Here is a 12,280-nt window from a genome sequence, read left to right as displayed (position 1 = left end):
TGGTAATAAAACCAGCCCCCTTGTTGCCAATTCCTACATTCAAAGAACCTTTTACACGGGTTATGATTGTTTTAGGGAGGGGACCTACACAATCAAAGTGGGAACTGGTACTTGCTAACCATTAACGGACATGTCGATCGGATTTTCGGAGGCGATTCCATTATGGAATATTAAAAGGCAAAAAAAAAAGGGTGGTTGAGATTTAGTAGCTTTCTTCATGTGGTATGGGCTACCCAGAGAGATTCAGTCAGACCAAGGGTCCAACTTTCCTGCTAGGTTGTTTAAGGAAGTCATGGATAGCTTAGGTATACAACACTAAGTCCAATGCGTATCATCCTGAAGCCCAGGGAGCTTTAGAAAAGTGGCATCAGACCCTGAAGACCATGTTAAGAGCGTACTGTCAGGATTACCCGAATGATTGGGATAAAGGTATCCCATTCGTATTGTTTGCCATTAGAGATGCCCCAAATGAATCAACTCAGTTTACTCCCTTTGATTTAACATTCAGACATGAAGTGAGAGGACCTTTGAAATTAAAGAAAGTTTGACAGGACCGAAGTCAGAGATCTCACACTTGGATTATGTATCAGCAGGGAGGGAAGAGATGAAATTAGGTAGCTGAGTTAGTTAAACTGCACCTGAAGAGGGCACAGCATAGAATGAAGCAGGTGGCAGATACAAACTTAAATTTGGATGCTTTCCCAAGAGGATAACCTATTAGTATTGGTACCAGTGGTAGGAGATCCCTTCAAAGCCAAGTTTAGTGGTCCCTATCAAATTGAGAAAAAGTTGAGTCAGGTAAATTATCTGGTAAAGATGCCGGATAGGATAAAAAAAACTGTATCAAATATGTCATGTGAATATGTGAAAACATTATAATAGAGAGAAGGGACTGGAGAAACAGATGTTAGTTACTGCCCGCAGAGTGAGGAATCAAATCCAGATGTTGTGGAGTTTGATGTACCTCAAAATTCATTAAACAATGAGGAAGTCCTTGAGGAGTGGGCTAGGTTAGTAATTATCTGTCTCAAGAGCAAAAAGACCCAGTTGCAAGGTTTGTTGCAGCAGTATGAGGACATATGCTATTGTGTAGGAAGTAGAAATAGGGAATGCTGTTCCGATAAAACATCACCCCTACAGACTTAATTCTTTTAAAGCCACACAGGTCCACAAAGAATTGGATGCAATACTAAGATATCATTGAATCGAGTCAGTGAGTGGCTCGCCAATTGTGTTAGTTCCCAAACTGAATCGGACTCAATGATCGTGTGGACTATCGGAAGGTTAATGCCGCAACAAAAAAAAATGAAATTCAAATCCAATGCAAAGATTGGAGGACTGTATAGAGAAAGTTGGACAAGGCACTTACATCACAAAGTTAAAAATTACAACACAAGGTTATAGTCCAACAGGTTTAATTGGAAGCACGCTAGCTTTTGGAGCGCTGCTCCTTCATCAGGTGATAGTATAGGGCTCAATTTTAAGGCACAGAATTTATAGCAAATATTTACAGTGTGATGTTACTGAAATTATACATTGAAAAATTGATTGTCTGTTGAGTCTTTCATCTGTTTGAATACCATGATAGTTTCACCTCGTGTAAATCACAAAACCTTTTTTCTAAAAGTTGCATTCTCAGGTTAGCTGTTAACAATGGGTATTAGCGCCCTGTGTTCTCTGTCTATGCCAAGAAGTTTAGATTAGAATCAATCTAAAAAAAAAAGAGAGATAACAGAGCCTTACATGAATGCATGGAGTTTTTGAGCAAAGTACAATGTAACTCTGCAAGTACAAATTCACCCCACAAAATATGTGTGCATGTGGGTCTTTGACTGTCTGTGTGTCTGTCTGTCTGGTTTGTCGAGGAGTGGCAAGCAGTGGCTGAGCAGAGGCTGAAAGCTAAGTTTGGTACCCATAGGGAGGGCCTCAATCGGGACCTTGGGTTCATGTCACATTACAGGTGACCACCATTGCACTAAACACACAAACAGGCATCTTCTCAGACTTCGACTACTCTACACTCATGCACACATATACACTCTCTCAGACACTCACAACCCCCCACCCTAGACACACACACTCCCACACTCACATGCACCCCTCATAGATTTAAGACACTCTACACTCACTACACACACACACACAAAGACCCACATGCACACATATTTTGTGGGGTGAATTTGTACTTGCAGAGTTACATTGTACTTTGCTCAGAAACTGCATGAATTCATGTAAAGCTCTGTTATCTAAAAAGTGAGATTGATTCTAATCTAAACATCGTGGCACAGACAGAGAACACAGGGGGCTAACACCTTCAACATATTGTCTAGCTAACACCCATTGTTACAGCTAACCTGAGAATGCAACTTTTAAAAAGGTTTTGTAATTTACACATGAAAGAAGTGAAACTATCATAGTATTCGAACAGATGAAAGACTCAACAGACAATCAAGGGATTTTTCAATGTATAATTTCAGTTACATCACACTGTAAATTCCGTGCCTTAGAATTATATCCTCCACTATCACCTGATGAAGGAGAGTCGCTCCGAAAGCTAGTGCTTCCAATTAAACCTGTGGGACTATAACCTGGTGCTGTGTGATTTTTAACTTTGTACAGCCTAGTCCAACACTGGCATCTCCAAATCATGATCACAAAGTTGGACTTACTGTGTGGTTAATGGCAGGTACCTTTATCAGAGAAAGCAGAAGACATTTCTGTATTTGTAACCCCAAATGAGGTATATCAATGCAAAGTGATGCCCTTTGGAATTAAGGATACACCAAACACATTCCAAAGAATCATGAACAGAGTTGTGGCTGGGTTAACAAACTGTCGTTTATCTGGATAATGCAGTGATCTTTAGCGAGTCATGGAAAGATCACATGATACAGTTGGAAGAGCTCATTGAACGATTTTGAGAAACGAAACTGGTAATAAACTTAAAGAGAAACAAATTTGTGATAGCAGAGGTGATGTTTTGGGACAGAACAGTCATTGAAGGTTGACCCCAAGGAACGCAAAGATGAAGGCCATCGAGGAATTTCTACAACCAACCTCAATGGGAGAGGTGTTTCGAATTTTGGGTCGAAGTGGATTCAGCCAGAAGTTTGTTCCAAACTTCAGCAGTGTGGTGGCACCGCTAACATATTTATTAAAGAAGAACACAAAATTTCTGTGGACAGAACGATGCCAGGAGGCATTTGTAAATTTAAAAGCATAATTAACAATTGCACCAGTCTTTTTTTTTGAAACCTTTCAAATTTGTATTCGATGCTGGTGATATAGGAGTTGGAGTTGTACTGCCACAGGATGACGACAATGGAATTGAATGGCTAATTGGCTACTTTTCAAAGAAACTCAATACTCACCAGAGAAAATACTCTACCATCAAAAAGGAACTCCTGAGTTTGGTACTGGCCTTACAACATTTTAATGTTGATGTGATGAACAATGCGTCAGAGACAGTTGTGTACACTGACCACAATCCTCTTACATTCTTAGAACGCTTTAAAAACAAGAATATTAGACTACTTCATTGGAGTCTTATGTTATAGACTTCTAAAATTGTACATGTTGCAGGTTATAAAAGTGTGATACATACATCATCATTAATTTAAAAGGATAAAATATATACAAGAATGGACAGACTCCAATGTTTATATGCAGAAATTAATATGAATTTAGATTAATGACTTATGTATTTCATTGGAACGGGATTAAGAACGAGGAAAAAAAAGCCATCTTTTAAGTGGGGGGGGGGGGGGGGGGAAAGGAGAGTGGGAAGCTGTTATGTGAAGACATGTATTGTACCTTTAAAGAGAGTGAACTGACAGCTTACAATCACCTGTGTATATGACTAGATAGCAGTCCCAGAGCATCCTGGAAAATTGAAAATATGTAACATTTGGCTGTGAAATGGACACCAGAATTTTGGTTGCTGTTTTGACAACAATTCAGATTTAACCAATTGGTTTAAATTATGCCCCAGGTTACTAAACCCAATCAAGTATGAATTTGTTGTTTTGCCAATATCGAACCAATGAGATGATCGGATGTTGGGGATATAAAAATGTCTGGCAGCTCATTCCATACGTGTACCACCCTCTATGAAAAAATTGCCCCTTAGGTCTCTTTTATGTCTTTCCCCTCACCCTAAACCTATGCCCTCTAGTTTTGGACTCACCCCACTCTGGGGAAAAGACCTCATATTTACCCTATGCATGCTGCTCATGATTTTATAAACCTCTAAGGTCACCCCTCAGCCTCCGATTCTCCAGGAGAAACAGCCCCAGCCTATTCAACCTCTCCCTATAACTCAAACCCTCTAAACCGGCAACATCCTTGGAAATCTTTTCTGAACACTTTCAAGTTTCACAACATCCTTTCCATAGCAGGGAGACCAGGACTGCATGCAGTATTCCAACAGCATGGCCTATCCAATGTTCTGTACAGCCGCAACATGACCTCCTAACTCCTGTACTCAATACTCGGACCAATAAAAGAATAACAAATGCCTTTTTCATTATTCTATTTACCTTAGATTCTACTTTCAAGGAGCTATGAACCTGCACTCCATGGTCTCTATTCAGCAACACTCCCCAGCACCTTACCATTAAGTGTATAAATCCTGTTCTGGTTTGCTTTTCCAAAGTGAAAAATCTCCCATCTATCTAAAATGAACTCCATCTGCCACTCCTTGGCCCACTGACCCATTGATCAAGATCCCACTGTATACGGAGGTAACATTCTTTGCTGTCCACAACAATAATTTTGGTGTCATCTGCAAACTTACTAACTGTACCTCTTATGCTCGCATCCAAATCATTTATATAGATAACGAAAAGTGGAGGACCCAGCACCAATCCTTGTGGCACTCCACTGGTCATAGGCCTCTAGTCTGAAAAACAACCCTCCACCACCACCCTCTGTCTTCTTACCTTTGAGCCAGTTCTGTATCCAAATGGCTAGTTTCTCCCTGTATTCAATGAGATCTAATTGGTCTACCAAGAGGGACCTTGTCAAACACTTTACTGAAGTCCATATAGATCACATCCACCACTCTGCCGTTATCAATCCTGTTATTCCTCAATAAAAAACACACCAAGTTTGTGAGACATGATTTCCCACCCACAAAGCCATGTTGACTATCCCTAATCGGTCCTTGCCTTTCCAAATACATGTACCTCCTGTCCCTCAGGATTCCCAACAACTTGCCCACCACCGACGTCAGACTCACCAGTTTATAGAGCCCTGCTTTTCCTCACCACATTTCTTAAATAGTGACACCACATTAGCCAACCACCAGTCTGGGACCTTTTTCACTGGAGTGTAGGAGGTTGAGAAGTGACCTTAAAAGTAGTTTATAAAATAATGAAGGGTAATGATAGAGTTAATGGTAGTTGTCTTCTCCCTGGGATGGGGGATTTCAAGACTAGGGGGCACATTTTTACAGTGAGGAAAAAGATTTTAAAAACATGAGGGACACATTTTTTCACGGTATACACAGAGGGTGGTTTGTCTGTGGAATGACCTTCCCGAGGAAGTGGTGGATGTGGGTACAGTTACAATGTGGAAGTACATGAATAGGAAAGGTTTGGAGGGATATGGGCCAGGAGCAGGCAGGCGGGACTAATTTAGTTTGGGATTATGGTCTTCATGGATTGGTAAGGCCGAAGGGTCTATTTCCGTGCTGCATGACTGACTCCGCCTGGACTCTGTAAGGAGAGTTCCAGATTCCCATTCCCCTTTGTGAATCTTTTCCCCCTTGTTCAGAGACTGCTGCTAATGGAGAAAGAGAGTTTTTTAAACTGTATTAACTCCTTTAACCAGTGCCATTAAAGAGCTATACAATCCGATCTCAACACTTTACACATACCCAAGATCACAACTAACTGCTGAGTTCCCAGCGCCACACACACACACACACACACACACACAGTGTAGATGTTCATCATAACTCAATGTCTGTTCCATTCTTCCTGCTGTCTCACAATAATATAGAATATAACTGGGATACTCAGTCCAACAGCTGCTAATACCTCCCTTTTTTAATTCATAGGAAGTGGCCATCACTGTCTGGGCCAGCACTTATTTCCCAAGTTTAGTTGCCCTTCGAACAATCCTATTGCTATGGATCTGGAGTCACATGTAGGGCAGACCAGGTAAGGACATTAGTGAACCAGATGGGCGTTTATGACGATTTATGGTTACACCGTCACCATTAGGCGAACTTTGAATTGAAATCAAATTTCATCATCTGCATTCAAACTCATGTCCCCAAAACATTGGGATCTTGGGTTTCTTTTTAATCCAGTCACATTACACTCTGCAAAAAAAAAGGTCTGAGGAAACAGCTAGACAAGAATTGGGCAAAGGAAAACAAGAAATAGGAGCAGAAGATGGCATGGGTGACACAATGGCTCAGTGGTTAGCTTCAGTGTCAGGGAACCGGTTGAAGTCCACCCTTGGCCACTGTCTGTGAGGAGTTTTCACAGTCTCCTCATTTCTGTGAGACACTTCACTGGATTGGAAATGTTAACACTTCTTCCCTCCCACAGATGCTGCCCTGTGGAAATTTTCCAGCAATTTCTGTTTTTGTTGTTGAAGAGGGAAAAACATACTTGACCTCATCCTTACCAACTTGCCAGCCGCACCTGTCCATGATAGTATCAGTAAGAGTAACCACAACATGGTCCTCGTGGAGACAAAGTCCCACCTTCACATTGACAATAACCTCCATTGTGTTGTGTGGCACTATCACCATGCTAAATGGGACAGACTTTGAACAGATTGACAAACTCAAGACTGGGCATTCATGAGGTGCTGTGGGCCACCATCAGCAACATAACCTGTAACATTATGGCCCCCACCCAACCATCATCAAGTCAGGGGATCAACCCTGGTTCAGTAAAGAGTGCAGGAGGGCATGCCAACAGCAGCATCAGGCAGACCTGAAGGTGAGGTGTCAACCAGGTGAAGCCACCAAACAAGGGTAGCTGACATATGGGAACAGCACCACTTTCAAGTTCCCCTCCAAGCCACTCACCACCCTGACATGGAAATATATCACCTTTCTTTCACTGTCACTGGGTCAACGTCCTGGAATTCCCTGCCTCAGGGCATTGTGGGGCAACCCACAGCAGGTGGACTCCAGTGGTTCAAGGCAGCAGCTCACCCCCACCCTCTCAAGGGGGTAATTAGGGACGGGTAATAAATACTAGCCCAGGCAGCAACACCCACATCCCTTAAATTGAAAACCTCTAGATGTGGTGTATTAGATTTCCAGAAGACATTTGGTCAGTTAACACAAAGGTTACTGCAGAAAGCTTGTTTTGTAGGGAGTAGCATTAATATGGCTAGAGGATTACATGAACTAGCAGAAACAGTAAGGTGAACTGGATCATTTTTGGGCAGCCAAGCTGTACCTTGTGAACTGGTATGAAATCAGTGCCGGGCCCGACCTGCATCCAATTGATGACTTAGCTGAAGGGATGGAAAGTCTGGTTGTTTAAATTGCTAACGACAAAGCTAGAGAACATCGAACAATACAGCGCAGAACAGGCGTTTTGGCCCTCGATGTTGCACCAACCTGTGAACTATTCTCAGTTCGTCCACCTACACTATTCCAAAATCATCCATGTGCTTGTCTAAGGATTGTTTAAATCTCCCTAATGTGGCTGAGTTGACTATATTAGAAGATAAGGTAAAAACAATGACTGCAGATGCTGAAAAATCAAATACTGGATTAGTGGTGCTGGAAGAGCACAGCAGTTCAGGCAGCATCCAACGAGCAGCGAAATCAACGTTTCGGGCAAAAGCCCTTCCTGATGAAGGGCTTTTGCCCGAAACGTTGATTTCGCTGCTCGTTGGATGCTACATTAGAAGATAGGGCATTCCACGCCCATACCACTCTCCAAGTGAAGAATCTGCCTCTAACATCTGTCTTAGGTTGGAAAGCAAGTGGTGAAAGGGATGACAGGAATGTGCAAAGGAATACAGACAGGTTAAAGCAGTGGACAAACCTTTGGAGTTTACGTGGGAAAATGTCAACTTAACCATTTTGGCTAGAAGAGTTAAAAAAGCAGTAAGTAATTTAAATGGAAATAAATTATATAGAACTCAGAGGTACAAAGCAATCTGGGTGCACTGGAATGTGTATCATGCAAGATTAGAATACAAGTGAGGCAAGCCATGAGGAAGATAACCAAAAGAGAAAATGCTGGAAAATCTCAGCAGGTCTGGCAGCATCTGTAAAGCTTTGACAAAGGGTCAGTTAGACTCAAAACTTTAGCTCTTTTCTCTCTTTACAGATGCTGCCAGACCTGCTGAGATTTTCCAGCATTTTCTCTTTTGGTTTCAGATTCCAGCATCCGCAGTAATTTGCTTTTATCCATGAGGAAGATAAACTGGGATTTTGGTGTTCATTGCAGAAGGAACAGACTCAGTCAGGAAATGTGAATGGGATGTTAATCTGGAACACTGTGTACATTACCGGTCTCATTGTTTAAGGAAGGGTAGAAGTGTGTTGGAAGAGGTTCAGAGAATTTTCACTTGATCGATTGCTGGGATGAAGAGATTATCTGCATTGACTGAAGATTAATAGAATGAGAGGTGATTTTATTGAAGCATATCTGATCCTGAGGGGATTTGACAGAATGTTTCCCTGGTGGGAGAGGGACTGGAGAAAATAAGGGGACACAGTTTAAAAATGAGGCATCTCACATTTGAGATGGAGTTAACAAGTAATGTATTCTCAAAGAGCTGTTAATCTGTGAAATCCGCTTCCCCAAACAGCAGTGGAGACTGGATCACTGACTGAGTTAAATTCTTGGTTGATGCAGGAGGTAGACTAGACAAAGTTGGGGCCACACTCAGATAAGCTATGACATTAAATGGCACAGCAGCTTTGATGGGCTGAATGACCCACACCTGGAAATATTTCATACAACTTTTATACTCCATCTCCTTGCCATAAAAGCCAATACTCTATTTGCCTTCCACAACTTGTCTTAATGCGATTTCTGTGTGACTATGCCCAATTTATCATGAAGAGAAGCCACATAAGTGAACACACACTCCTCAGGAGGGGGGAAAGAGTAGCTGCTTGCTGCCTGCTCAGATACTTACAGAGCTCACACTTCAGCCCATGAGCTTGAGGGACCTTGTTCAGGCGAACCATTGGGGTGTTGCCAATTTTGTTGAGAATATTAGGCAGGATGTCAGGAGTCACTGGCCTGTGAAGACACGGAACTAGGTTACAAAACAGCAAGCAATCACACCGCAGAAATGATTTGGAGATGCTAGTGTTGGACTGGGGTGTACAAAAGTTAAAAATCACAACACCAGGTTTCAGTCCAACAGGTTTATTTGGAAGCACACTAGCTTTCGGAGCGACGCTCCTTCATCAGACTATCAGGTGATAGTCTGATGAAGGAGCGTCGCTCCGAAAGCTAGTGTGCTTCCAATTAAACCTGTTGGACTGAAACCTGGTGTTGTGTGATTTTTAAACTTTGTATACCGCAGAAAGCCATTTAGCACAATAACCCCTCCAGCTCTTATTTTCCCCTGGAATTCCTCAGCCTAGCCTGGGGAATGATTAATCTCTCTGTTCCTCAGTGGGTTAACTCCACACCATCTTTTTGCCTCATCGGGTTTTAGTGAGATTACAGACTTGATGAGCCTGCTATCCTTGTACTGGATGGGCCATGATTGTGGTGCCTGGGATCAGGCCCTGTTACTGGGGCTCAATGTTTGGGTGGAAATGGGTGTGGGGGGACGTGGCACAGCCACCCAAATCTGCTCGACCAATCCACAGCACTGTCACATGGGGGAGTGTGTCACAGGTCCAATCACATGAAGGTGGATCAGCAACGAGCCAATCAGGAGGAATATGGGGGGGGGGGGCATGGACCTATCAGACTCTGACACAAATTACAGTCTCATTGATCAGAATACTTCAGTTAAAAATAACCTGATTTAAATAGATCCAGAACTGGCATTGGGGTGACTGACCGAGCTCCTAAATACAGAGACAAAGTGAGGGAGAGCACTCAGGAACTGTGTGTTGAGGTCATTAACCCTCTGGGGACACACACATACACACAGGGGGAATGACTCACAGACTCTGATGGTTGTGGGGGGACTGGGTTTGAGGAATCCCCAGGTGCCAGGTGCATTTACTCGGTAGGTCTGGTCTAATCCATTTTCTCTCATGATCATCAATCCCATTGGAGAGCTCCTGCAGAGATCCATTCATCTGCCTTCCTTCTGACTGCATCATGGGCTGAGAAATAAAGACAACGATTCAGTCAAGAACATCTGACAGAGTTACTGCAGCAGGAAAAGTATCTCCCTTGAACTGAACAAGTGAGAATGTTTTAATGAAAGCAGCAGAGAAGCCAGTTACTGTTGTTCTGAAATGGTTTGTTGACAACAGATCAGGTTACACGCTCAGAGTTCTGTCGCTTGCTATTAACCCATTCCATTGCTAAGCTTTGATAGTAACAGATGGTATCTGAACGTGCTGCCTGTTTACACCTGAGGCCAGGGCAGGGGGGAGAAACAGAAAGGTGGGGGGGGGGAAAAGAGAGGGGGATGGGGGTGGGGAAGAGGGGGGGGGGGGTGGGGAAGAGTGGGGGTGGGGGAAGAGGGGTGGGGGTGGGGGTGGGAGGGCCCCAGAGACAGGGACAAGGATCAGAGTGAACCCCGGGCCAGGCAGAGACAGAGACAGAGCGAGAGCTGGGAGGGGCTACTGTCTGTTACAGGATCAGCAACAAACCACTCCGTCTCTACAACGGGGGGGGCATTGGGGCAGGGAGGGGGGTACGGGGAGGGGGCGGAGAGATGGGGGCAGTGGGGCGGGGTACGGGGAGGGGGGTACGGCTCACTCTCCTGCCCTCTCCCCCCCAGTCTCCAGGTCCCCCCCGTACCTGGGGCTTGGTCACTGCCGGGGAGCGTGCTCCTGCTGCGGCGGGATCTCGATGGCGATTGGTCCAGATCCGGCTCCGATTGATTTTTGTATCAAATTCAGGCCCCACCTCCCCGAGGGGCTGCTCTGATTGGTGGGGCAGACCTGACGCTTCCTGGATGAGCCAATCAGGACGCAGCAGGAAATAGGGCGATTAAAACCATGAAGAATGTTGAAAGGCTGGAGCAAAATAAATAAAGATTTCCACAGATTTTGTTCTTTACTGCGTCAGACGTTAAATCTCACAGCAGACCCGGTTATAGCCCAACAGGGTTTATATGGAAGCGCTGCTCCTTCATCAGGGGGTTGTGGACCATCAGGTTGTAGGAGACAGACTTTACAGCAAACATTTACTGCGGCAGTTACATCAATTTAGCAAATGTTAGCTCGGTCTCCCCAATGTAGAGGAGACCACACCAGGAGCACCTGATGCAGTAAACCAGGTTGGAGGAGAGGCAGGTGAACCTCTGTCTCATCTGGAAGGACTGTTTGGGCCCTGGATGGGGGTGGTGGGGGCAGGGGGTGGTAACTGGCAGGTTTTGCAGCTTTTCCAGCTGCAGGAGAAGGTACCTGGGGGCTTTGGGGAGGGGGTGGTGGGGTCAGTGGGGAGAGTGGCATAAACCAAGGACTTTTGGAGGTAACAGTCCTTGCAGAAATCAGAGCCAGGTGGGGTGGGCAGGGGAAGATGATCTTGGTGGTGGGGTCTAGTGGGAGCTTGTGGAAGTGCTCTCCAGTTGCAGGGGTAGGTCAGGGAGGCCAAATGTAAACTTAAGGAATGGTTTGCCAAGCATCTCAGACAGGCTTGGAGGAGCTGACCAGACCTCCCAGTCATCACCTATTTAATTCCCCTTCCCACACCTTTGCAGCATGACCATCCTTGGCCTACTCCATTGCCATAATGAACCACACTGCAAATTGGAGGAACAACACCTCATCTTCCATCTGGGCAGCTTGCAGCCCAGAGGACTCAACACGGAGTTCTCCAATTTCAAATAATTTCCCTTCCCATTCCCCGACTCCCTTCCTAGCCCTTCCCTATCCCTTCCACTCCTCTCTGTCACCAACCAGATTCATTCCTCCCATTGACCAACCAGGTCGTACCCTCTGCCTGTCTTCATCTATCCTCACTTCACCACCCTGCCCTGCCACCCCCTTTATCTGCAGCTCCCCCTGCCCCCACCCCCAGTCCTGAAGAAGGATTACACCTGAAATGTCGACTTCGAGTCATAGAGATGTACAGCATGGAAACAGACTCTTCATTCAAACTTGTCCATGCTGACCAGATATCCCAACCTAATTTAATCTCACCTG

The 12,280-nt window shown here is 44.5% G+C and overlaps 1 protein-coding gene across 4 annotated transcripts in view; it reads right to left on the bottom strand.

Moving 5' to 3' along the window:
- LOC140486538 (cystathionine beta-synthase-like) overlaps positions 1 to 11,056 on the bottom strand; it is a 29,791-nt gene extending 18,735 nt beyond the window's left edge. For 3 of the 4 annotated variants that reach the window (XM_072585818.1, XM_072585821.1, XM_072585820.1), the window contains exons 1-3: positions 10,932 to 11,056; positions 10,122 to 10,285; positions 9,130 to 9,236 (exon numbers count right to left, since the gene is read on the bottom strand). In XM_072585818.1, coding sequence (XP_072441919.1) covers positions 9,130 to 9,236; positions 10,122 to 10,282 — 268 coding nt within the window. In that variant the 5' untranslated portion in view covers positions 10,283 to 10,285; positions 10,932 to 11,056. Of the gene's footprint in view, positions 1 to 9,129; positions 9,237 to 10,121; positions 10,286 to 10,408; positions 10,534 to 10,931 lie in introns of those variants that run through there. The other variant, XM_072585819.1, reaches the window with a different exon arrangement.
- Between the last annotated feature and the right edge of the window lie 1,224 nt (positions 11,057 to 12,280).

Source organism: Chiloscyllium punctatum, chromosome 15, assembly GCF_047496795.1.
Source record: "Chiloscyllium punctatum isolate Juve2018m chromosome 15, sChiPun1.3, whole genome shotgun sequence".
Taxonomy (NCBI): Eukaryota; Metazoa; Chordata; class Chondrichthyes; order Orectolobiformes; family Hemiscylliidae; genus Chiloscyllium; species Chiloscyllium punctatum.
This window is presented reverse-complemented; position numbering and strand designations above follow the sequence as displayed.